General features: G+C 35.8%; 2 protein-coding genes across 5 annotated transcripts in view; one reads left to right on the top strand and one right to left on the bottom strand.

Moving 5' to 3' along the window:
* The window catches only part of NECAB1 (N-terminal EF-hand calcium binding protein 1), a 204036-nt gene extending 186828 nt beyond the window's left edge, over nucleotides 1–17208 (top strand). The window contains exons 11-13 of the mRNA XM_044245339.1: nucleotides 7104–7181; nucleotides 8486–8577; nucleotides 11751–17208. Of these exons, the coding sequence (XP_044101274.1) occupies nucleotides 7104–7181; nucleotides 8486–8577; nucleotides 11751–11776 (196 nt within the window). The 3' untranslated portion in view covers nucleotides 11777–17208. The remainder of the gene's footprint in view (nucleotides 1–7103; nucleotides 7182–8485; nucleotides 8578–11750) is intronic.
* Nucleotides 13392–27054, bottom strand: part of C4H8orf88 (chromosome 4 C8orf88 homolog) — a 40659-nt gene continuing 26996 nt past the window's right edge. For 2 of the 4 annotated variants that reach the window (XM_044245342.1, XM_044245340.1), the window contains exon 5: nucleotides 17019–17152. In XM_044245342.1, the coding sequence (XP_044101277.1) occupies nucleotides 17019–17152 (134 nt within the window). Of the gene's footprint in view, nucleotides 15242–17018; nucleotides 17153–21299; nucleotides 21482–27054 lie in introns of those variants that run through there. The other 2 variants (XM_044245343.1, XM_044245344.1) reach the window with 2 other exon arrangements.

Below are 27054 nucleotides of genomic sequence, written 5' to 3'. Positions count from 1 at the left end.
TTAAAGTGTCAGGAAATAAAATCAACGCACAGAAATCAGTTGCATTTTTCTACACCAACAGCAAGACAGAAGAAAGAGAAATTAAGGAGTCAATCCCATTTACAATTGCACCCAAAACTATAAGATACCTAGTGATAAGCCTAAACAAAGAGGCTAAGAATCTATACTTAAAAAACTATAAAGTACTCATGAAAGAAATTGAGGAAGACAAAGAAATGAAAAAATGTTCCATGCTCCTGGATTGGAAGAACAAATATTGTAAAAATGTTTATGCTACCTAAAGCAATCTCCACACTTCATGCAATCCCTATCAAAATCCCATCCATTTTTTTCAAAGAAATGGAACAAATAATCCTAAAATTTATATGGAACCACAAAAGACCTCGAATAGCCAAAGGAATATTGAAAAAGAAAGCCAAAGTTGGTGGCATCACAATTCCGGACTTCAAGCTCTATTACAAAGCTGTCATCATCAAGACAGCATGGTACTGGCACAAAAACAGACCCATAGATCAATGGAACAGAATAGAGAGCCCAGAAATAGACCCTCAACTCTATGGTCAACTAATCTTCGACAAAGCAGGAAAGAATGCCCAATGGGAGAAAGACAGCCTCTTCAACAAATGGTGTTGGGAAAATTGGACAGCCACATACAGAAAAATGAAATTGGACCATTTCCTTACACCACACACGAAAATTGACTCAAAATGGATGAAGGACCTCAATGTGAGAAAGGAATCCATCCAAATCCTTGAGGAGAACACAGGCAGTAACCTCTCTGACTTCAGCCGCAGCAACTTCTTCCTAGGAATATTGCCAAAGGCAAGGGAAACAAGGGCAAAATGAACTATTGGGATTTCATCAAGATCAAAAGCTTTTGCACAGCCAAGGAAACAGTTAACAAAACCAAAAGACAACTGACAGAATGGGAGAAGATATTTGCAAACGACATATCAGATAAAGGGCTAGTGTCCAAAATCTATAAAGAACTTAGCAAACTCAACACCAAAGAACAAATAATCCAATCAAGAAATGGGCAGAGGACATGAACAGATATTTCTGCAAAGAAGATATCCAGATGACCAACAGACACATAAGAAAATGTTCCACATCACTTGGCATCAGGGAAATACAAATCAGAACCACAGTGAGATACCACCTCACACCAGTCAGAATGGCTAAAATTAACAAGTCAGGAAATGACAGATGCTGGCGAGGATGCGGAGAAAGGGGAACCCTCCTACATTGTTGGTGGGAATGCAAGCTGGTGCAACCACTTTGGAAAGCAGCATGGAGGTTCTTCAAAAAGTTGAAAATAGAGCTACCCTATGACCCAGTAATTGCTCTACTCAGTATTTACCCTAAAGATACAAACATAGTGATCCGAAGGGGCACGTGCACCCGAATGTTTATAGCAGCAATGTCCACAGTAGCCAAACTATGGAAAGAACCTAGATGTCCATCAACAGATGAATGGATATAGAAGATGTGGTATATATATATACAATGGAATACTATGCAGCCATCAAAAGAAATGAAATCTTGCCATTTGTGACGACATGGATGGAACTAGAGGGTATTATGCTTAGCAAAATATGTCAAGCGGAGAAAGACAACTATCATATGATCTCCCTGATATGAGGAAGTGGAGATGCACCGTGGGGGATTTGGGGGGCTAGGAAAAGAATAAATGAAACAAGATGGGTTTGGGAGGGAGACAAACCTTAAGTCACTCTTAATCTCACAAAACAAACTGAGGGTTGCTCGAGGAAGGTGGATTGAGAGAAGCGGGGGTGGGGTTATGGACATTTGGGAGGGTATGTGCTATGGTGAGTGCTGTGAAGTGTAAGCCTGGCGATTCACAAACCTGTACCCCTGGGGATAAAAATATATGTTTATTAAAAAAAAAAAAAAAGATAGAGAACTCTGTCAGTACTGTGGAAACATTTGTATGTTGGGGCAACTGGGTGGTTCAGTGGGTTAAGTGCCTCAGGTCAAGTTTCTGGAGTCCCAAACTGGAGCCCAGCATTGGGCTCCCCACTGAGCAGGGAGTCAGCTTCTCCCTCTACCCTTCACCCCGCTCATGTTCTCCCTCTTTCTCTCCTCTCTCTCAAATAAATAAATAAATAAATAAAAATTGCATGTTGAAAAAAAGAAAAGAAGAAGAATATATGAAGGAGCAAGTAAAACACTAAAAGGGGGCAATGACCCCAGGAAAATGTGCTTTAACCAAATCAGAAGGAACCCCAAATTGTGGGGGGGACAAAGGGGATAAAAAGAAGTTCAGAAAAAAAAAATTTTTTTAATCAAAGAAAAAATATAAAAAAGAAAATATATATTTTCTTTATATATATGTATATATATACATATATATATATAAATATTAGACTGGTGACTAGAACAGGGTCACCCACTTAATTTTGGGAGTATTTTGGTCTCTTACAAGAAACTACCTCTTCAAATTTTAAAAAATAAAAAACATATATAAGGGTAAACACAATGAAGGGATGGAATGTGCCTATAAAGATGAAAAAAAATTTTTTTTTTAATTTCTAAAAAGGGAGTTGATAAAGTAAGTTGGTTGGGAGAATAAAGAAAAAGAAAGTGGAGAGAATTTGCTTTAGGGTATATTAGATTTAGGGTATATTTTGATTTATTAGATGAAGTTGTACTTCAAACTTTTTAGAAGAAAAAACCCTATGTGTATACAAAAAATAAAGTTGGATACAGTGACGGACAAAATATAATAAAGGTTCAAAAAAGATTATTATTTTTTTTAAAGCTTTTATTTATTTATTTGTCAGAGAGAGAGGGAGAGAGAGAGAGCACAGGCAGACAGAGAGGCAGGCAGAGGCAGAGGGAGAAGCAGGCTCCCTGCCGAGCAAGGAGCCCGATGTGGGACTCGATCCCAGGACGCCGGGATCATGACCTGAGCCGAAGGCAGCTGCTTAACCAACTGAGCCACCCAGGCGTCCCAAAAGATTATTTTTTTATGAAAGGTATTGTTAAGATAAACTAGTTAAAAAACATTAAAAGAGGAAAGGATAAAAGTTAAAAAAAATAGCAGAAGAAAAAAAATAAATTAAAAAAAATTAACTGCAAGACTAAAGAATTATGGGGAGAGAGCAATGAATTCCATGCTTTGCTTTCTCTTCCTCTGGAATTCCTCTATTCTCCTTGGTAAGTGAACTTAGTCTTGGCTGGATGTCTCGTTGATCTTGGCGGGGGCAGGGGGTGCTGTTGTAGTGATTCTCAAGTGTCTTTGCTCCAGGTGGAATTGCACCGCCCTTACCAGTGGCCGGGCTGAGTAATCCACTAGGGTTCACTTTTGGGAGCTTTTGTTCCCTGAACGCTTTCCGTAGAGTTCCGGAGGACGGGAATGAATATGGCGGCCTCCCAATCTCTGCCTCTGAGGAGCAGAGGGCTCAGGGCCCCACTGCTCAGTGCAGCCTCAGAGAAAAGCACTCAATCACTCCCGTCTCCCTGGCCTCTGGCCAAGCTCCGAGCTCACCCAGCCTGCGACGGGTTCAAGGTAACCCCGAGCTGAGAGCTCACTCTCCGGCTCTATCTCTGTAGCCAGATTCCCTGCTCTAAGACCTGTGAGCTCTGCGACACTCAGACACCCCCGATCCTTCTGTGCCCCCGCAGGACCTGGGCCATGCTGACCGCGCATGGGCTTCACCCCGGTTTAGCCTCTAGTGTGATGTCCTTCAGCAGAGCAGACTTTTAAAAGTCCTGATTTTGTGCTCCGTTGCTCCGCCGTTTGCCGGGAGCCGGCCCCTCGCCCCACGGTCTATCTTCCCGTCGCTTTGGATTCACTTCTCTGCCGGTCCTACCTTTGAGAAAGTGGTTGATTTTCTGTTTCTGGAATTGTTCTTCTCTTCAATCTCCTGTTGGATTTGTAGGTGTTCACAATGGTTTGATAAACTATCTAGCTGATCTCCTGTGTATCACACCACTCCTTTCCAGCCTGCAACCTTTTTGCTGAAAAATCAGCTGATTTTTCAGCTGTGTGGTTTCTTGCTGCTTTTAAAATCTCAATCTCCATTTTTTGCCATTTTAATTATGTGTTGTAGTGTGGACCTTCTTGGGTTGATTTCATTAGGGTCTTTCTGTGCTTTTTGGATCTAGGTATCTTTATCTCTAGAATCAGAAAGTTTTCAGTTATTCAAATAAATTTTCTGCCCTGTTTTCACTCTTCTCCTTATGAGATCCCTATAATGTGAATGTTAGTACACTTGATGGTGTTGCTAAGATCCCTAAGTCTATATTCATTTTGTATCATTTTTTTCTCTTTCTCCTGTTCACCTTGATTTCTTTCCATTACTCTGTCCTCCAAGTCACTGTTTTTCTGTTTCTTCTAGTCTCTTTATTCCAGCTAGTGTATTTTTTATTTCATTTATTGAGTTCATCTCTATTTTTTATGTTTTTTGTCTCATTGTTAAGGGTCTCACCGATGTCCTCCACTCTTTTCTCATATCCACTGTGTTTATGATCAGTACCTTACATTCTCCTTCAGGCATATTATCTCCATTTCAATTAGGTCTCTGGCTATGATTTTGTCCTATTCTTCCATGTGGGATGTGTTCCTTCATCTCATTTGTCTCTGTTTCTATTAGGAAAGTCAGCTCTTCTACTCCAGATAGTAGTGACCCTATGAAAAAGAAGTCCTGTAGTGTCCTGCAGTGCAGTGTCCCCTGTTCACCAGAACCTGGCACTTCACGGGTGTGTCCTGTTTGTGTTGAATGCACCCTGCTTTTGTGACTGAGCCACTTTTTCCTTCAGTCCAGTCATCACACTGGCTCTCTTTGCCTGTTGTCAGCCATAGTTTGGTCCTTGTGCTGTTAGTGAGCCAGTCTTGGGCCACCTTGGGCTTGAGTCAGACCAGGCATTTGTCAGAAATATAGTAACACTGAGTAACACTCTTTTGTCTCCTGAGAAGTATTTGTTCATTGTTGAGCAGGGCCTGCAGTCAGACCAGATGTCTGCCCTCAGCACACTGCTGGAGCTGGAGCTGGACTGATGTGTATGTGGTTCTTTCCCCCTTTCCCAGGGACAGGCATCACCTTGGGAGTGGTGCTGGCCTCCGGCAGAGCTGCTTGTACACAGCCAAGCTTGTGGCTTTGCCTGGGATGGGCTCCACCCCAGGGTGGGGGGCAGATCTGAAGTGCACAGGGGCTGGATGTGTGATGTGAGCAAGATTTGTCCTGGTCTGCTGTGGGAGAGACCTGCAGCCACCAGAACAAAGACAGGCCAAGCTGGAGAGGATAGATCCGCCTAAGTGCAGGATGCGGGGCTGGGGTGGGAGGGTTGCTGGGCAAGATGCACAGTATTAGCAAGTTATGTAGGGATTGTTCTTGCTGCTCTGGTTCCTATAGATAACTATGTTTATACTGGAGAACAAGGGAGGGAAATGGCACCTGCCTGTTCCTGTGTTCCTGGAGAAGTCTGCCAAGGATCCCTGCCTCTCCAGCACATGCCCTGAAGTTAGTAAACAAGTATAGTTCAGGCATTTTTTCAAACTGCTGCTCCTTTGCTATATCATGGGTCTGTTTGTTGTGCTCCTTAAGAGAAAATGAATCTCTCCAGGCTCTCCCAGAGCCTATCCTGCTGATTTTTAAAGTTCTAGGTTTTAAGACCCACTGACTGTAAGAATTCATGAAATTTGGCCTTTCTTATTTTCAAAGGCAAATTCATCTTCCCCTTGCAGGCTTCCCACTGTGAGGGTCAGTTTCTCCCTCTTCTCTACCCCTATGTGTCCCTCCCCTCTGCCAGCAGTCCCAATATTGGAGTGCCCAATAGTAGTCTTACCCTGTTAGATGTGGTCTCTTCTCTATATTTAGCTATGGAGAATCTGTTCTGCCGGTCTATGGATCATTTTTTGAGTTACTTACACTGAGGTGACTATCATCTAGTTCTATCTGTGGGACAATGAATTTAGAGTCCTCATAATCTGCCATCTTCCCTGGAAGTCCCTGGAATTTTTTAAAGTCATCTTTGTATTTGTCTCCCATCCTCCCATAAATTTATGAATCTGTCCCCTCCTCTTTTCTACCTTAATTTGGATCTTTGCTATTACTCACTAAGCAATTTCACCACCTTTCTAGCTTTTCTTCCTGTGTTGTATTTACTGTTCCCCATGGGATAACCCACACCACCACCAGGATCGATTAAATCCAGCCTTCATCCCAAAGTGTCTTTTCAGCAGACCCCCCCAATCCAGCTCCTCTAAAACACATCACATAGCCTTTTAGCCACTCTCAGGCTGGTCAGAGAGTTGCAAGGGACAAATCTGTCTTTCCTAAATTGGAAAAGCAAACTAACAAAAAAATGGCAATTATGGCTAGAATGTGGACTCTCAAAGTTGGAGAGAAAATTGAGGGATGTGTGTGTGCGTGCGCACGCATACGTGTGTGCGTGCTTGCATATGTGCGTGTGTGTGAAAGAGAGAAAACCAGTGGGCCCCGGCAAACCAGAATTTTGTGTGTGTGTGTGTGTGTGTGTGTGTGTGTGAGAGAGAGAGAGAGAGAGAACGAACCATGGGCAGTGACAAACCCAGGATAGATTCAAAGATCTGCACTTGAGGTCAAGTACAAATGCACACATTCAACATTTTTTGGAACCATAAGACAACAGATATTCATGTCTATTACATACTGAGATGATTTTCATGATACCAAGCCAGAAAATTAAAAAATTATGTCAAACAATAAAGACATATTGAACTAATCAATTCTTCACAAAACTTTCATTTTCATGCAGGCACCATAGGTGTTTTCCATATGAATAGGTAAGATTGTTTCACACCACATACAGAGACAATTAGAAAAATTAGTTTGCTTTTTGGGGCACCTGTGTGGCTGTTGGTTAAGCATCTGACTCTTTCAGCTCAGGTCATGATCTCAGTGTCATAGATCAAGTCCCATGTAGGGCTCCTTGCTCAGCGTAGGCCATGCTTGATATTCTCTCCCTCTGCCTCTCCCTCCACTTGAGCTTGCTCACACTCTCTCTCTCTAAAATAAATAACTAGAATCTTTAAAATTAGTTTGCTTCTTGTCTTTAATTTCCCATGGCTACTTAACAGTTTTTCTTTTCCATTTCAGTATTTCCATACAGAAGCTTTCCAATGAATCTCGGTACATTATTTATGAGTTTTGGGAGAACAGCAGTGTGTGGAATAGGTAAGTAACACTAGGCTTTTTTGGGGGGTAGGGCAAGGAAGGGGAAATATACATGATGTTTTTAGAACTTGTAGGAAAAGCTCTATTCCCTTTACCTCACCTTAAAATCTATCCCATTTGTTCGTTTTCCTAAATCCCACCCTTTTAAGAATTTACTTCATGGATTAGAAACCCTTCTCTTCTTGAAGCACAAATACTTTTGGTAATGATCCTCCTTTAAGTATAACCACTTTACTGATGTTGTCAAGTAAGAGTTAGATATGGGTCGTGGGTGTCTTAAGTGCCAGGAGGTTGGGAGGACAAAGGACACAGAAAAGGAAGGATGAGAAAATAATTTTACTTTCTAATCTTTCATAAACTTTGTGGCATTTTACTTTACAGTAAAACTATAACAGTTAACACCATCATGGCTTAAGTTTTCTAAATATCTTTACACTGCAAAAAAATTTAAAAAATTAACTTCTCTTGGTAAGCATTCTATAGTGTATAATGTATATCAAACCATACTGTACACGTTGAATGTAGATATTTGTCAGTAACTTCTCAACAAAGTTAAACCAATACACCTCTTTTAAATTAAGATAATTACAAATAGGTAACATACAATTGGGAAAATGGGATGAAGAAAATTATTGCTATTGAGATTATATAGTACTAGTTCGTTTTAAATGGCAGAGAATACAGCCCTCTATTAAGCCCATATTTAAGGTTTTAAATATGGTAATGAAAGTAATAGAATATCAGGAAATTTAGTTATACATATTTCACCTAAAAGTTTTATTTTTGTGACTATTTTAAAACTATAATATATAATGACACCAATAGAATTTCAAACACAGAAGGGAGCTAAAGCCAACTTACTTAATTCTGTACTCAAGACCTACACTTTGAGATAGATTTTTCTTTTGTTCCCTAGAGAGAGAAAAATCTATAGTCTCTCTTCTTAGCTATCCTACTTTGAAATCATTCTGACAGCCAATATATTCTTTTTTCTGTTTAAGCTACTTTCTGCAATTAAAGTCTTTCTCCTTTTATTTTCCATGGGAATTAATGTTCTTATTCTTAATTACATTAATATATATAATTAATATATTGCAATCTTATTATTATATATTCTCATTATTGAAGACTTTTAAAAGTCTTCAGAATTTTGTTTTTTAAGGCCAAATAACCATAAAAAGTCTATATTCAGACACTTAATCCAAATCATCCAAAACCTTGCCACCGTGACTGAAGTCGATCTGTTGCACTCTACTTAGATTATAAAAGAAGCGCACAGCCTTAACCTGTAATTATTTATACAGCCACCTTCAGACGAATTATAGCAAGACATTCCAAAGAAGCAACGTGGACTTCTTGGAAACTCCAGAACTCACCTCTACTATGCTAGTTCCTGGTAATTATCCTGATTTCAGTGCTTATATGCTTTTGTATTGTCTTTTGCTTTTAAAAGATGTATTTCTTACCCCCAAACCAAAATCAGTGGTACTCTCTTTATTAGATCTTGAAATCTAAAAGTGGGGGGAGGAAATAGATCTATATAGTCTGTTGTCTTTACTACTTAGTTGATCCTATTTGTATTCCTGGCTATATTAAACCTAGTATTAGTCATTTTTTTCTAGTCACATAGAGTAACCTATCTCACAAACTTGGAGTCAAATCATGACATGTCCAAAAAAATTTATTCAAATGTTTTACCATATTATAATTTAGTGTACTGAATAAATTTGAAATGTGTAACCCATAGATTGCAGATTAGAATTATGCTGGAAATATTTTTAATAGCTGTTAAAATACTCTTTGTAATTGGAGGAAAGCAGAATGGAAAGAGAAAATTGAAATTGTCTAAGAAGTTTCACCTAGCCAAGGCTTAAGATAATTGAGAACCAAAATTCATTTGTTCATCTACCCTTCCAGTCACCAATTAAATATATTTATTGAGTGTTTTATGGGTTAGGTACTGAGGACACTGGGATGCTTAGCTTTACTAGTGCTAGTTCCAATTTTGAATAAACATTATGTTGGGAGCTAGAGAGAGTGCAAAGTAAAAATTCAGTCCCTTCCCATAAAATGCTGTTCAGTAGGAAAGACAAATACTTGCAGAAAAAACAAGCTCCAGCATAACACAGTAGTTACCGCTGGTGTCATAATATGCATGTGTATTTAGAGAAGGGATTGCTTTTTAACAGTTTTTTTTTTTTTTAAAAAAAGAGATGACCTGGAGTTCGAACTTTAAAGCAGAGTTGGACAAATAAAGATGGAAGAGACTTTGCTAGAAGTAAAATGTAGACATGAACAAAATATAAGATGTTAATGTTCTTGGCTAATTGGTACAAAGGTAAGAATAAGGCATAGGGCTTATACATGGTACATGTAGAGAGAGGAGAGTAGGAAATCAGGTTGAAAATATAATGAGTTTGAACTTAGTAATATGGATTCGTTAAAGGTTTGTGAGAGGCATAGTGAATGCTCTAATCAGTAGTAACTGGCAGGAGGGAGAAAGGTGGGTATCATGGAGAGGTGACAGATTGGTCAGGTAGGGCAATAATCTAGGCCAGGAAAAAGAAGGCATCTGAACCAGGAGCTACCCAGAGAGAGTTCCCTTGCCAATAGTTTTCAGGAGTTAACCATGGCAAGATATTTGAAGCCTGGGTTTAGTGAGAAAGGGTATAAATAATAACAACTGTCTGACAAAAGCATAGGAAAGTGCCTTTATTTAAAAGGAAAGGAAAAGCCTCTAAAGAGACAGAGGGGAATCACTCAGAGGTGGAGAATCAGAGTAGTCAATTAGCAAGGAAACTGAAAGAGAAATACCATACAAGGAACAGTGCTTGTCAGGGGCCTGTGTAGTGGGGTGGGACTGAAGAGAATGGGACTGAAACCTGGATTTGACAAGAGGTCACTGTTCAAGAGAACAGTTTTAATGCAGTGGTAGGGTAGATTTTGATGGATTAGGGAATAAATGGAAAGTGAAAAGGTAAATTCTAGAATTGAAGGTAGGTAAGGAGATGGGGGAGATCAGGTGTGAATGTTTTCCAGTCAGCAGCCTACCATCTCTGCCTGAGCTTTAGGTATATACTTACTCTAGATCTTAAGGACACATTTATGGACTTACAGAATTTCCCTTGCTTATATCTCAGACTTACTACTCAAATAAGAAAGCCATGAATATGGCTGAAATTTTTCTGTTCTCTTTCTCTCTCAGAGCATTCCCTAATTTGGAGAGAAAAGTTGGGCACAAATAATACTGGATCAATTCTTATTCTCAGAACCCAAATTCAGTGCAGTTTAATGCCTTTTTGTTAACCTATTTTGCATTAATTTCCGTATCACATCTAATTTCAGCAGTGACCCCTGAAGTTTGGAAGAACAAAAAGAAAAGATAGGTCTGATTTCTAACACAATTTTTTAAATCTCCCTTAAGATTTTTAATATCTACTTGGGGCATCTTTTTCTTCTTTTGAATGTGGAAGTTTTATAAATTGCAACAGCAGACACACCTCTCTGGACAAATAGCTGAAATTAGCTTATAAATATTATTTAAAGTTTTAATGGCCATATGACTTCTACTAATATTTTTATTTTTTTAATTGTGTTTTCTACTAATATTTTTAGTAACCAGTCTTATGCATTTTGTTTGTTATATGGATATGAAGGTTAAAAATAAAAACAATTAAAAGCATTTCAGCTGTACATATTTAGACCTAAAATAAAAATCTGAAAAAAATACCTGTTACAAAGAGATGGGTAGGTTTGTATTTTTAATTTAACTCACAAATTATGATTTCTGATAAGACTGCTTTTTTATTAAGTTTCTAAGTGGTTTACTGAAGAAACATCTTAAATATATTGCTATGGACTCTCAAATATCAAAATCATTCAAATGAAGCATACTGAAGTACAGCCAAACAGCCCACTAGCCATCATAAAATACCCAGACCAAAATATGAAGAATTAAGTCTGTGGAGCAGAATATCCCTTGGCAAATGAGAGAGGTCTGTGGCTACGAGAAAAGAAGATACACATGAAAGTTAAGATCCTATTACCAACTAGTATATTTCTTAAAGAGCTTTGCAAATTTCAGACCTTTCTATTTGTCTGTTTCTCACAGCATTCCATCAATCTTACTTCTTTGCATAGATTTGACTTTGGGATATTTGTATTCACTGGGGAAAACATTTTCAACTTTACAACATAGATACACTACATTTAAAACACATCCAGTTGCTTCTACCCAATCTTTCAGAAATTGTGATGTAAAAGTATTTTACATTCCCAAACTGCTGCCAGTACTGGGAGGATTAAAACAATATGATTTCATCCAGGGCATTTACAATCTCATTGCCAAGATAAGCTCCATTCATACATAACAAAGTATGACCAAGTGCCCAAAGACCTGGTACAAATATTGCATCGGAAGAGTTCAATCTTGGTTCCAATAGTAAATAGTGACTAACTTGAAAGATAATTATACAGACTAAAGGTGGGAGAAAATAGTCTAAGAATGATTACACCTTGACTAACTTAGCCCTGGCAATTATTTTCATTCAATAATTTTTCTCTTTTCAGCTTCATGGTGGATCCTGAACAACTAGATGTTCTTAGACATTTTATGGTTCCAAGTGCAAAACAAGTATTCTTATTGAAAATGTGAATTAGAAAATTCTCTGAAGTTACTAATCTACTCTGTACTTTTGTTTAATATATTTAAGATGTGCACTCTTCTAAAATGTCTTCTATATCTTTTATGTGAAGTTTACCTAAATTTTTGAAGTTCACTATTCTCAGTCTTTGCTGTTTTGCTACATTGTAACCTAAACCCTTCAGTGGTAGAATCTTAATATGTGAAAAGTGTACACATAAAGGAAAAAAAATTGTGAAAAAGAAATGATAAAAAATAATTGAAGTGGGAACTTTTAGAGTATCACTTCATAGGATAGCTTTTGTAGATTTGTCATAAACTATCAAGGTTAAATCAGTGTTTTGTCATTTTTAAGTAACTGATTTTCTGTGAAGTTTATTCTTTGGTAGTGCTCCCTCCATTACCAATTCAAGACCTTGTAAGTATTCACTTTACTGAAAAAGCTAATATGTGACCCAAAATGGTGTCCTTACATGCAGAGAGAGCAAAAGAAGGTGCACAAAGAAAAGGCCACGTGAGGACACAGTAAGAAGGTACCAACAGCAAGCCAGAAGAGGCCTCAGAAGAAATCAGCCTTGCTAGCACCTTGATCTTAGATTTCCAGGTTCTAGAACTGTGACAAAATACCTTTCTATTGTTTAAGCTTAAAAAAAAAAAAAGTTAATACATGAGCATACAATAGTCTTGGCTGTAATCTATAGACTCTATATACCTATCATGTTATAAACTGGTTTTTCACAAGTGAACAATTCTGTGATAGTTAGGGTACCATTTGGTACTGTAACACCATTATATCATTTATTATAGCATCATAATTATATGTAGGTTCAACAAATCAAAAAAATAGAATTTTACTTTGAGAAAATTTGATTCAAATTTTTTGGCAGATGAGCCAGAGCACTAATTTACTTCTGGAAAATAGACATTTGCATTTAAATAATAATTTCAAATATTTAAATAATAAAATTTTAACCTAAGTAAATGAAGAAATAAAAAATAAGCACAAAATTTTAAGAGCATCCCCTCTTCCCACGGAAGATACTAGACAGAAAACCTTTTCCAGTTTTAACACTAGAATGACAATTCTAATTTCACCAGAACAGTTGGTGTGTTCTGTGTACCTAGTACACTTTGCTATACAGGCTCATATAGTTTTAATAAAATCTATTCTGATAAATGCTGCTAATAAAAATCCAGTGCAGATTAAGTCTATTTCTGTTATTCTAGAATCCAAATTCTTTTGAAACCACAGGTCTTCAAGGAAAAACTTGAAGGCAATTTTTTTTCTTTTACCGTTGGAAAACTCAGATTGAACTAAATTATATTTTTAAATATAAAATTTGACCTAAAATTTTCTCAAACGAATTAGCTTCTATCAAAGGGATACCTTTGTATACGCCTCAGTCCTCGTCCATCTAAGTATTTTTTTTCATAACTTCTACAAGGGCAGTAAATTTTGACATATACATACCTACACACACACAGACACAAATGTGTGTGTATATACACACACACATACACATATATATAGTCATTTCTAAAGATGACAAACACTATGAAACAACACCTGGCTCAACTCTTTTAATTTATATACAAAGCAGAGAATATTAATGAAGATGTACAATGATTACTCAGACAAGCTATACATATGTACAAAGGCAAACAGATAATAAAACAGACTTTGCAGTCTCACTCTGATTATATACAGTGACTTTTGACATAAAACTTCTTGAAAAGGTTGGTTATGAATGGTTTCAAAAAATACAAATTATAGCCAATCAAAACACATTTCAGTATTAGATTAAGAAAGTACCTAAGTCTTTTAAGTGTGAGGCAGTTTGCAAAGTACCATGGTGGTATGACTTTAAAAAGGTTTCTGCCCTCAATAACAGTGCTGAGCGGAAAAGCTCTTTAGATTCCAAACTAGAATAAGTTCTACTACCATTTTTTTACTTAGAGTCCAAAAAAAAACCCTTTGAGAACAAGCAAATAATAAACCAATTTAATTATGGTAATACCTCAGCTCTTATACAAATTATACATAAATTGTTGTGTGTGTGTGTATATATATATATATGTATATACACACTGGAACCTGTAATAATATAAAGGGAAAATAGGACAAAAATAAATCTGGGCCCTAAAGGTTTAAATATTTTTAAGTAACCCAGAAATGTATGGTTTTAGTGTATTTTTCCCCCCTGGCGAGCGAAGTAATGAAAGGTAGTGTACTAAAAGACCAAGATGGGAAGCCTACCATGGACTAAAGCTTGAATCCAGGTAAAAAAAAGCCCAAAGACCAGTGAAAAAAAAGGTACTGGTTTTAGGAGTTCAGAATTCAGTTTATGATAAAACTTTCTGCCAAATGAGGGTCTTGAATGCCTTGCCCGTAGACCTGGGGATTTCTGAGAATAGAATTAGGGAGAGTTTACACTTACCTTTATATCAGCAATTTTTTTTGACACTATGCTGGAAGAAACTCTTTTTTTCAATAGTAATGTCCAGAGTGACAAAATGCAGGAGATTTATTATATAAAATTTCTAGGAGCTAAAAGCTTAGCCCCCAAATTCTTCATCCATACATGTTCTTGTCATACGAAATTAAAGAATTGAAACTTAATGTACCTCAATTACTTGCAAATGCCTAAATCTTTCCTCTTTTGGAAAAAAAAATCAGTATTAATTTGCAATTGCCTAACTTCTTCTGTTCATGGAGTCTGATTAGAGACAACAAGTAGCAGCTGTTTTCACCTTGAGTTTCCTTGTTTCCAAATTGTCAATCTCTGCTAGTAATCATGAATATTGAACAATTTTATCAAAAACCTAGAGACCAAAGAAATGCCTGTTAAAATATTCTCCTTTCTGTCATTGAGAACTATGCATTGAACATCTTGGGTCATTTTAAGCCTCTGGAGAGATTGTAAAGATCCTTTGAGAGTGCTGGTATGAAATCAGTGGAAAACAGAACAAAAGCCAACTTTAGAAACAACAAGAAATTATGTACCATATATACATCATAGCAAATACTTTATATTTGAGAATCTTTACAGCTTACATTTCCATTCCATTATTACAAGAGATGAAAAACAAAAAATTGCAAGTAGCATGCAAATTATAAATACAGCCTTCCCTACTAACCAAATTCTTACTTTCCAGTGTTACTTCCCAATTTATGCAGGAAACTGCCTGCAAAGCTGAAACTGATTAGAAAATTCTTTATAGTTTAAAATATTTCTCATTTTAGGAGAAACCAAATACCCAACCATCAAAATTAAAAATAAACTGAATTGTCACAGTCCATTACAGTTATTGTTACTAGATCCACTTCATTTGCAGGTGTCCAAAATAGAAAATGAATAATTCTTTATCTTCAAATTCATTTGTTCTTAAAATGCTACTTAAAACTTTGGTGGTTTTCCTGTAACATAGAAGAAAAAGTTAATTTATCAATTAGATTGAAAAGATACAGTTTTTACTACTTATTTATCAAACCAAATACTGTGATCCTATTAAGTGTTTACAGATCTTAAATGCATGTTACTATACAAAGTATTAAAGTAACTGGAATTTGTCAAAACAGTTCTATGTTTAAAAAAATATGTAATTCATTTTTAAATATATTAGATTGTATTCCAAACCTATTGTTTTTGTGGTACTTGGCTTGTTCAAAATAATGTCTGTCTAAATTTTATTTACAAAATAAAATATTAGAGATGAAATAGGTGTGCAAATGAAAAAAATGACCATATTTTATATAGCATTCAAGTTTAGATTTATTCATACATATGCCTACAATTTTTTTTCTGAACAGGTGGGATAATTTGAACATTAAGAACATTTCTCATGATAAAATATTCCTGTGTGCAAGGTATTAGGAAAAAAAATTAAATTTCTGACTGAACTGACTACAGTTCTACAAGTTTGGAATTTTAAAAAAGAGGCTTTGTATTCCAAATGGTTGGAAAGCACAGGAGATGTTATATCTCCCATATGAGCCATTCTCAGCATACTTATATTTTGAGTTCATCTCAATAGAATACTTTTACCCATATAAAAAAGATTGTGAAAACTTTAAAGTCAAACTCTAGTCAAAATGGAAATAAAGGCAATTTACTAAGTGCATAATAAGCACTAAGTACTATCCAAGTCCTGCTATACATTATCAACCTCATCTGCAATCACAAAACTAAGGTTTCAAGGTTAAATGACTTAAGTTTGAACAGTGTACTAATGCACAAGGTGAAGCTACAATTTGAACCCAAATCTGATACCCACATTCCTGTCGTTTCCAATCAATGTGCTGAAAGGTGTATTTATTGTATTTTATTTTGATGAAATCTGATGCAGTGACACAAATATAAGACACTAAAAACAGCAAAAACACACTGAAGAATAAGTAGGGTGACTTGTTTTACTATATAAAAAGATAAACTGAGAAGAGTAAGGGCCTAGAAACACACCACACATATATTGCCACAAGGGTGGCAGAGGACTATTCTTTGAGTAAATATTGCTAGGATGACTGGATATTCATGTAGAAAAAAATAAAACTTGACCCCTACTTTACATCATAAAGTAAAATCAACTGCAGATGGATTACAGAACTTAAAAACAATAGAATTTTTAGGCTCCTTATCTTTCAATGCAAAAAATATTTCTTAAAATATTCCATTCTATTTCTTGGCCAGAGTGGTAATTACTTTCAGTAATTAGTTTTATTATACATGTAATGAAAATTTAGAATGGGAAATTAGAGAATCGATTCCATTTACTATAGCACCAAGAACCATAAGACACCTTGGAATAAACCAAGAGGTAAAGGACCTCAAGGAACTACAGAACACTCATGAAAGAAATTAAAGAAGACACCAAAAGATGTAAAAGCATTCCATGCTCATGGATCAGAATAATAAACATTGTTAAAATGTCTATTCTGCCCAGTGCAATCTATACTTTCAATGCCATCCCGATCAAAATTCTACCAGCATTTTTCAAAGTCCTAGAACAAACAATCTTAAAATATGTATGGAACCAGAAAAGACCCTGAACTGCTAAGGAAATGCTGAAAAAGAAAAACAAAGCTGGGGTTATATTATACATTTGGATTTATGTACTTTTCTGAATTATATTCCACAATAAAATTAAAAATCTAAGGAGAGAATCCAGTGAAAATACTAAAGACAAATATTTTAGAATTAATGTAAAATTGGGAAACTACTTACTGGTTTTTGAAGTACAATGGGATGATCAGGCAGAAAGTCTGGTTTTTTTCTGCAGATGGAAACGCTTGAGAGCTTCAACAGGAAATCTCTGCTGTATTTAATTCTCTCTATAGATATTAAACATCAGATGTAATGTTATAAAATAAAGAACTCTCCCAGAACACTTTTTGGCTCATTGTTTTCTGAATGTCCCTTAATAATCCATTATTTTATAAAATGATGAGTAGTTTCTATGCAAAAGAGAAGAGAAGCAAAGAATTTTGACAAGTAGCTACTGCTTCCTTTTTTCCTTTTACATGGAAAGGAATCCAAGTAACCAAGGAAAAGTGGGAGAAAGAGAAACATTTCAGAAAATCAGTAATGGATGCATGGTTTCTTTCATCTGGCTATTCATGCCTAGTGAAGGGATCTTAAAAAGTTTAATGGCAGTAATATGTGTTGGGCAATTCTGATCCTGCCAAAATAGAACCCCAATAAGTCTGTCTAGTCTTCATATTAATTTACTTAAAATGTAATACAAACAAAATAAATTCAAGAAAAATTTATTGTATATCTACGCATCAGAGATGTGCTAGTAATGGTGAAAAAGATCCAAGATAGGGTCCCTATCTTTAAAGGAGAATAAAAACAAAGCTTCAAATATCTGCATATTTCTCGGGGCACCTGGGTGGCTCAGTGGGTTAAGCCGCTGCCTTCGGGCTTAGATCTCAGGATCTCAGGATCCTGGGATCGAGTCCCGCATCGGGCTCTCTGCTCAGCAGGGATCCCGCCTGCTTCCCTCTCTCTCTGCCTGCCTCTCTGTCTACTTGTGATCTCAGTCTATCAAATAAACAAATAAAATCTTTTTTTAAAAAATCTGCATATTTCTCATCAGAAACTATCACCATAAAAGATCACCTGCTGAGCCAGAAACAGCAGAGCAGTATCTTTAAAGTGCTAATAGAAAAGAACGGACAAGCTAGAATTCCATACTGTGAAACAACAACAACAAAAAATCTACTGGTCTCCATCCCTGGTTCCTTGCACAAAGCTCCTAAAACCCTTGTAATTTTGTTAAATGATAACAATACTTGGAGCATCTTTTGTTTGGTTTTTTACCCTACTTCCTGACATACAGCTCTTAAATCCCTTGGATTTTCCTGGGTGAAAGAAATGCCCTTCATTCTAATGAGGTGATTTCTGGTGGCCTTCTGGACAGAGGCTGGTCAACAGAAAGATCAAGGCATGATTAGAAGCTTGAGACTTTCAGTCCCACCTCCAACTCTTCCTAGAAGGTGAAGGGCTGGAGACTGAGTTAATGATTAATCATGCCACATGATGACGCCTCCATAAAAATCCCCAAAGTATAGGGTATGGAGAGCATCTGGGTTGAGGAACACATCCATGTACCCAGAGGGTGGCACACTCCAATTCCACAGGGATAGAAGCTCCAGCACATGGGACCCTTCTAGACCTCACGCCTACATATCTCTTCCTTCATCTGTATCCTTTATCATATCTTTTATTATATAATAAACTGGTTAAGTGTTTTCCCTAAGTTCTGTGAGCTGTTCTAGCAAATGATCAAATCCAAGAAGGGAGACTTAACCTCTAATTTAGAAGTTTTGAGTAATCTGGGGACCTACTACTTACAACTGTCATCTGAAGTGGAGGGTAGTTGTGTGAAACTGAAACATGTGAGATTAAAAGACATTTTCAGAAAAGAAAGAAAACTAAAAATGTATAACTAGTAGAGTTAGTTAATCTACAAGAAATGCTAAAGGAAGTTTCTCAGGTTGAAAGGCAGTGATACTACACAGAAACCTTAATACTCAGAAATGAAGAATAAAAGAAGGGTAAATAGCTGAATAAATATAATGGTCTTTTTTCCCCTCTAAATTTTGTGTGTGTGGATATGATATGATACAATAACAGCAAAAAGGTCGGGGCAATGGAGCACATGGTTGCAACGTTTTATCATCACCATTCTGCATGTAGTAGTATAATATTAACAAGAACACTGAGACATTATAATCCCTAGACAAACAACTTAAAAATACAAGAAAATATAGCTAAAAATTTGATATAATCAAATACCAACAAAAATTATAAAATACCCAAAAAGAAAGCAGAAAAGGGAAAAACAGGACAAACAGAAAATAAATAATGAAAGGCCTTAATCCAACTATATCACCTTAAATGTTAATGGTCTAAACAAGGTGTCAACAAACTTTTTTCTGTAAAAGGTCTAACAGTAAATATTTGAGAGTTTTGGGACATAAAGTCTCTGTCACAACTGCTCAGTATAATAGTGTAAAAGCAGCTACAGAAAAGCATGTCGCTATGTTCCAATAAAATTTAATTTTCAAAACAGGGACTTGAACTAAGGAACATGGTTTGCTCTTAGGTTAAACACTGTGATTAAAGGCCATAAACTGACACAATGGATTAAAAAAAGAAACCCTTACTATTATATGCTGCCTATAAGAAATACATGGTTGAAAGTAAATGGACATAAAAATATATACAATGCAAAAAGTAGGAATAAGAAGGCAGGAATGGCTCTTACTATCAGCTAAAGAGAGAATTACTGATGTGCTGTGCCAAATGACAAAGTTTCAAAATACATAAAGGAAAAATGACAAAAGAAATAGACAATTCCACAAAAATATCAAGTAATACAAAATTATCTCCTCAGGGCTTTATAGAACTAAACAAAAAAATCAGAAAATACTTAGATCTGCACAATATCAACCACCTTGATTTAACTAACAGTTATAGAAACTATATCAACAACTGCAAAATACAGATTATTTTCAAGTAGACATGATAGAGTCACCAAGACAAACCATGTGCTGGGCTATAAAACAAGTCTCAGTGAATTTAAGGAGCTTAAAAAAAAACTCAAAATCAAACAAGAAGACATTACAAATAATACCATACAAAAAATCATACATAATAGAACTCTATTAACAATTATCCATCAAACAAGTTTGACAGCCAGTAAGAAATGGACAAATTCCTGGAAATATAGAAACTATCAAAACTGAATCACAAAGAAGAGAAAATGTGAACAAATTATTAGTAAGGAGATTGTTATCAATAATCAAAAAACCTCCCAACAAATAAAAATCCAGGACCAGATGAATTCTACCAAACATTCAAAGAAGAATTAATACCAATCCTTCTGAAACTCTTCCAAACTCTTCTAAACTCATGAGACCAGCATTACCCTGATACATGCTTTTCTCAAAGGATCCCAGAAAAAAATTCAGGCCTTGATTAACATGGATGCAAAAATCCTCAACAAAATATGTGCAAACAAAACTCAACCATACATTTAAAAGATCATAGTGGAAACATACAGAAAAACATCCCTCAACATAATAAAACCCAAGGAGGATAAACCCACAGTTAAAAGCATACCCAATGGTGAAAGTTGAAATCTTTTTCTCTAAGATCAGGAACAAGATAAGAATGTCTACTCTTTTCACTTTTATTCAGCATTGTACTGGAAGTCATAGCCACAATGATCAGTTAAAAAATACAAGGCATCCAAATTGGTAAGAAAGATGTAAAACTATCTCTATTTGCAGATTGCATGATACTTTATATGGAAAACCCTAAAGACTCCCTTAAAAAAACTATTAGAAAAAGTGAATTCAATAATATGCAGAATACAATTAAAATACAGAAATCTATTATGTTTCCATACACTAATTACAAATTATCACAAAGAGAAATTAGGAAAACAATCCCATTTACAACTGCATTAGAAAAATAAAATAGGAATGAATGTAGCCACGAGGTTTAAAAAAAAAAACAAACCTATACTCTAAAAAAAAATATAGCACACTGATGAGAGAAACTGAAGATGAGATGACACAAATAAACAGAAAGATATTCCATGCTCACAGACTGGAAGAACTGATATTGTTAAAATGTTCATATTACCTATAAAGCAATTTACAGATTTAATGCAATTCCTACTAAAATACTAATTGCATTTTTCAGAGGTAGAACCAAAAAATTCTAAAATGTGTGGAACCAAAAAAGACCATGAGCAGCTAAATCTATCTTGAGACAGAACAAAAACTAAAGGTATCACACTCCACTTTCAAACTATACTATACAAAGCTATGAAATTATTATGGTATCCGCTACAAAAAAAGACCTACAGATCAAATGGAACAGAATAGGGAACTCAGAAACAAAACCACACTTACATGGTCAATTAATTTATGATAAAGAGTCAAGAATACACAATGGGGAAAAGACAGTCTCTTCAAGGAAGGCCTGGGTGGTTCAGTCGGTTAAGCCTCTGCCTTTGGTTCAAGATTGACCACTGGCAGGCTCTCCAATCAGTAGGGAGTCTCCTCCTCCCCTTTCTTCTCCCTCTGTGGCACCCCGCACCCCAAATGTATGCTCTGGTGCATTCTCTCTCAAATAAATAAAATCTAAAAAAAAAAAACAAAAACAAAAAATGGTCTCTTCATTATGGTGTTGAAAAACTGCACAGCAATATACAAAAGAATGAAACATGACTGCTTTCTTACACTTTATTTCTTACAAAAATAAACTCAAAATGGATGAAAGAGCTAAAAGTAAGACTTAAAACCCACAAATAAAATAAAATAAAAGGTAATAATCTCTTGGACCTTAGTCTCAGCAATATTTTTTTTAGATCTGTCTCACAAAAGCAAAAATAAACAATTGGGACTACATCAAATTAAAAAGCTTTTACAAGGCAAAAAGAAACCATCAAAATTAAAACACGACTTATTGAAAAGGAGAAGATATTTGCAAATTACACAACTAATAAGAGGTTAATATCTAAAATATATAAAGAACTCTAAAACTCAACACTGAAATAAATCCAATTAACAATGGGCAGAGAACCTGAATAGACATTTTTCCAAAGACTTACAGATGCAAAAAGACACATGAAATTATGATCAACATTTAAGCATCAGAGGAATATAAATCATAACCACAATGAGCTATCATTTCACTTCACACCAGTCTGAATAGCTGGTATATCAAAAAGACAAAAAATAACAAACATTGACAAGCATATGGAGAAAAGGAAACTCGTGCAATTTGTGAGAATGTAAACTGGTACAGCTACTATGAAACATAGTATTGAAGATTCTTCAGAAAATTAAAAATAGAAATATAAAATCCAGCAATTCCAATTCTGGGTGTTTACCCAAAAAAAAACCCAAAAACAGTATTTCAAAAATATATATGTACCCCACGTTCACTGCAGCATTATTTACAATAGCCAAGATATGGAAGCAACCTGTTTACTGATATGGGAATGGGTAAAGAAAGTGTGGTGTATATATATATACACAATAAAATATTTATTACTCAACCATAAAAAAGAATGAAATCTTGCCATTTGTACAATATGGATGAACTTAGTATTAAGTGGAGTCAAATATGTCAGATAGAGAAAGACAAATATGGCACAACCTTACTTACATGGAATCTTTTTTTTTTTTTTTAAGATTTTATTTATTTATTTGACAGACAGGGATCACAAGTAGGCAGAGACACAGGCAGAGAGGAGGAAGCAGGCCCCCCGCCGAGCAGAGTGCCCGATGCGGGGCTCGATCCCAGGACCCTGAGATCATGACCTGAGCCGAAGGCAGAGGACCAACCCACTGAGCCACCCAGGCACCCCTCACTTACATGGAGTCTTAAAAAAAAAGTGTTACAGGTCACTGAACCAATTGGAGGCTGCCAGAGTCAGGGGTGGACCATACACAAAGTGGGGAAGGAGGTCAAAAGGTATAAATTTCCGGTTATAAAATAAATAAGTCATGGGGATAATATGCACGATGGTGACTATAGTTAATAATATTGTACCACACATACAAAAGTTGCCAAGAGAGTATAATATGAGAAAAAAAATATTTTTTTATAAAAAAGTACTTTATATATACTATATAAAAATATTTTTACTATACTTAGAGCATATACTATATACTATACTTATAGTATAGTATTTTTTTATAAAAATATTTTTATAGTACTTTGGAAATCAGTACCTCTTAGAATTTCTATAACTAAAAAGTCATATGAACTGTCAATACCAAGTGTTAGTAAGGACTAAAAGCATCTAGAATTTCCAGATATTTCTGGTGTTAGTCACTTGGGAATAATGTGTCATGAAATTAGGCATATATATTTACCATGTTACCTAGGAATCCCATTTCTACCCGAGAGAATGAAAACGTATGTCCATACAGAAACTTTTACAGGAATGTTCATAGGAACATTATTCATGCTTTCCCAAACTGAAAACAACAAAAATGTCCATCAACAGGAAATAGATCAACAAAATGTGGTATATCCATACAATGAACATACTTACTCAACAATAAAAATGAAGGAACTACTGATAAGTGCTACAGCATAGATGAGCCTGAAAAACATTATGTTAAGTGAAAGAAGCCATATGTAAAATATTTATTGTATGATTACATTTACATGAAATGTCCAGAAAAAGCAAATCAATAAAGAAAGACAATGATTAATATTAGTTGCCTGGGAATGGGTGCTGACTGTAAATGTAGACAGGATGCTTTTTGTAGTGATAAGGATGTTCTAAAACCGTACTGTTCAAATGGTCACACAACTCTGCAAATTTACTTAAAAAGACAATAAAGTATATAGTAGAGTTAAAATGGTGTATTTTACAGTATGTAAATTATTCCTCAGTAAAGCTCTTTTGTTTGGGTTTTTGTTTTTGCTTTGTTTTAGATTTATTTTAGCAGCAGGAGGAACAGAGAGAGAAGGGAGAGAATATTAAGCAGATTCCACACTGAGCAGGGAGCCCAACGTAGGGCTCAATCTCAGGACCCTAAGATCATGACCTGAGCCGAAATCAAGAGTGAGATGCTTAACCAACTGTGCCAATAAAGATCTTTTAAAAAGGAATAGGCACTGCAGGCTAAGGATTCTGAACCTAGAGAATGAAAAAGAGAGGGACAGACTGGGCAGCTCTTGAAGCTGTAGTGCCACATATAAAAGCTGAATAAGAGTTTTCCAGTGATGGAAATTACTTATAGCTTTTAAAAGAACTAGTGGCTGGGACGCCTGGGTGGCTCAGTTGGTTGGACGACTGCCTTCGGCTCAGGGCGTGATCCTGGAGTCCCGGGATCGAGTCCCACATCGGGCTCCCAGCTCCATGGGGAGTCTGCTTCGCTCTCTGACCTTCTCCTCACTCATGCTCTCTCTCACTGTCTCTCTCTCTCAAATAAATAAATAAAATCTTTAAAAAAAAAAAAAAAAAAAGAACTAGTGGCTAACACACAATCCCAAGTTGTTCTCTGGACTGTGCTGCCAGATAAAGAAATTGGGGAAAGCTATTAGGAAGCAAAACCCAAACAATGAGAAGATGGAAAATAAGAAAGAAAATATAAGAAAATTACAGAATCAAGTAGACTAATATCACTAGTATCTGACTATAACAGGCATTTCAGGAAGAAAATAGACAAGATAGAGATGAGAAAATTATCAAAGAAATATCCATAAATTTCCACATCAGAAGAACCAAAGTGCACCAACTGCCCAGCAGGTGAAAAATGAAGTTGAAAAAAACCTACACAAAGATACATTAGGAAATTTTAAAAAACAAAGATAAACACAAAGTCAAAATAAATCCAAAGCCAGTAACAGCAAAATCAAAAAGCAAACCAAAACAAGGCCATTTATAAGTACTGGAAACCTGAATGGCACTGAACTTTGTAGATTTAAAAACCAATTAATATAGCCTTCTGGAAAATGAAGCAAAATGCCTTAAAATTTTAGAATAAAAATTATTTCAACCTGGAATTTTGTTAATCAAACATTTATATTTATATTTAATCCATACAGTGAAAACTCAGCTAGTTCTGTATGAATGTGAGGTCCCAAAGTAAAGTCTCCTGAGGTTGAAGACTCACTCCCTGCCTTAGGAAGGTTTCACTCAGCAAGTTTTGATAATACTACCAAGCAGAATTCTGCAATTCTCCTCTTCCTCCTCCTCCATAGCTTTATTGAAGTATAATTCACATATTGTAAAATTCATTCCTTTTGAGTGTGCAACTAAATGATTTTTAGTATATTTACAGAGCTGGGAAATCACAGCTGCCACAGTCTATTTTTAGAGTATTTATATCAACTACCATCTGATACCTCATTCCCGTTTGCAATCACTCTTCACTCCTAATCCCATCTAAGCGGAATCATTACTTTTTATAGATTTGCCTTTTCTAGATATTTTATATAAATGGAATCTTTGTGTCTGGCTTTAGAAGTTCACTCTACCTAGAATTTTCTAACTAACCAAAATATCAATCAAGTATGTAATTAGTACATTTTCAAATATACAAATTCAAAGAATTCACAAACCAATGTCCTTTTTCTGAAACTCCTGGAAAATGCACTGAGCAAATGAGGAGGTAAATCAAAAAAGAAGAAAACAGGAGTCAAGATTGAAACAAGAGAGTAAGTCAGCAAAAGTAACCAAGAAAGAAACCCTGAAAGTTTATCTCTCCACCAGAGCAACAAACTGTCAAAAACCTCCAGAACCAACTTCTTCTGAATTCTGGAATCAAAAGCTTACAAAACCAGAGGAATGCTTAGTAAAGAAAAGAACAGCTAAATACGCTACAGAATTTTGTGGCATTTTAACTTGCCTGAAAACATCTCCCCAATCCAGCGTGGCAACGGATTTGCAAACAGCTGCTCTCATTCCTGGTACAGGTTCCCAGTACTGGAGAGAACAGTGAGTAGTGCAAATCATATTCTGAGAGAACTGCGATTGTTCATTTTCACCGATCTGCTGACTCCCTAAAGAATCATCTCAAAGGATTTGCCTTTAACTCACCTAAGAACTCTCCAGGGCCTAAGGCTGCTATCTGAATCCATTTGTCGAAACACTTACAGGGAAATGTAATAGCCAATTCCATCTGGGAGAAGGGATAACAAAGCAAACAATAGGAAAACCCAAAAAGTTTAGGAATAAAGATTAGGGTAAAAGATTAGGGTTAAACACACTTGGGGGAATAAGGGCACGGAAAGACTCAGATGTTCCTAGAAATCTGAAAGGCTACATGCAATGTAAAGACTAGGCTCATGCTCATAGAGAGACTTGAGAAGATCTTAAGCTGTAACCTCTAGCTGACCTTCCAGTTTCTCAGGAACAAGAGGTCAAAAAATAGCTGTAAACTGCCTGATCAAGTATTTACTAAAGGCACAGCCCAACACACATATGAAAGCCATATGCAAAGATGAGGGGGTTCTTTTTCCTTGTATATTTTTTGGTTCTAGGTATTGAGAATTCTGTCAAATCACCAGGTGACCATGCAGATATCACAATGGAGATTTGAGTGGCCACATATAACAAACATGGACTTTACATTAGTTCACAAAAGTCACCACATAAACAACAAAAATTACAAGGGAGAAAATCTGATTCCAGAGTTAATACATTATACTCAAAATACTCAGTTTCCAAAACCAACAAAATACAATGCATGCAATGAATAAAGAATGTATGGTCCATACATAGGAAAAAAAGAAATTAATAGAAACTTTCTCTGAGGATACAGAGATATTGGATTTACTAGAGAAAGACTTTAAACTATTTTAAGTATGCTCAAAGAACCAAAGGAAACCCCATAAGAAAGTGTCTTGCCAAATAGAAAATATCAATAAAGAAACAAAAATTATAAAAAGGAACCAAACAAATTCTGGGGAAAAAAAGTACAATAACCAAAGTGAAAACCACTAGAATGGTTCAATCGCAGATATGAGCAGGCAGAAAAAAGAGTGAGCAAATATAAAGTCAACTGACATTACCCAGTCTGAGAAGCAGAAAGAAAAAAAAAAATGAAGAAGAATAAATGGAACCTAAGATATTTGTGGGAGCACAGCGAAAATACCAACAAATGCATAATGGGAGTCATAGGAGGAGAGGTTGAGAGAGAAAGGACAAAAAATATTTTAAGAAATAATGTCGGAAAACTCCCTAAAT

The sequence above is a fragment of the Neovison vison genome, chromosome 4 (assembly GCF_020171115.1).
Source record: "Neovison vison isolate M4711 chromosome 4, ASM_NN_V1, whole genome shotgun sequence".
In the NCBI taxonomy this organism is placed as follows: Eukaryota; Metazoa; Chordata; class Mammalia; order Carnivora; family Mustelidae; genus Neogale; species Neogale vison.
This window is presented reverse-complemented; position numbering and strand designations above follow the sequence as displayed.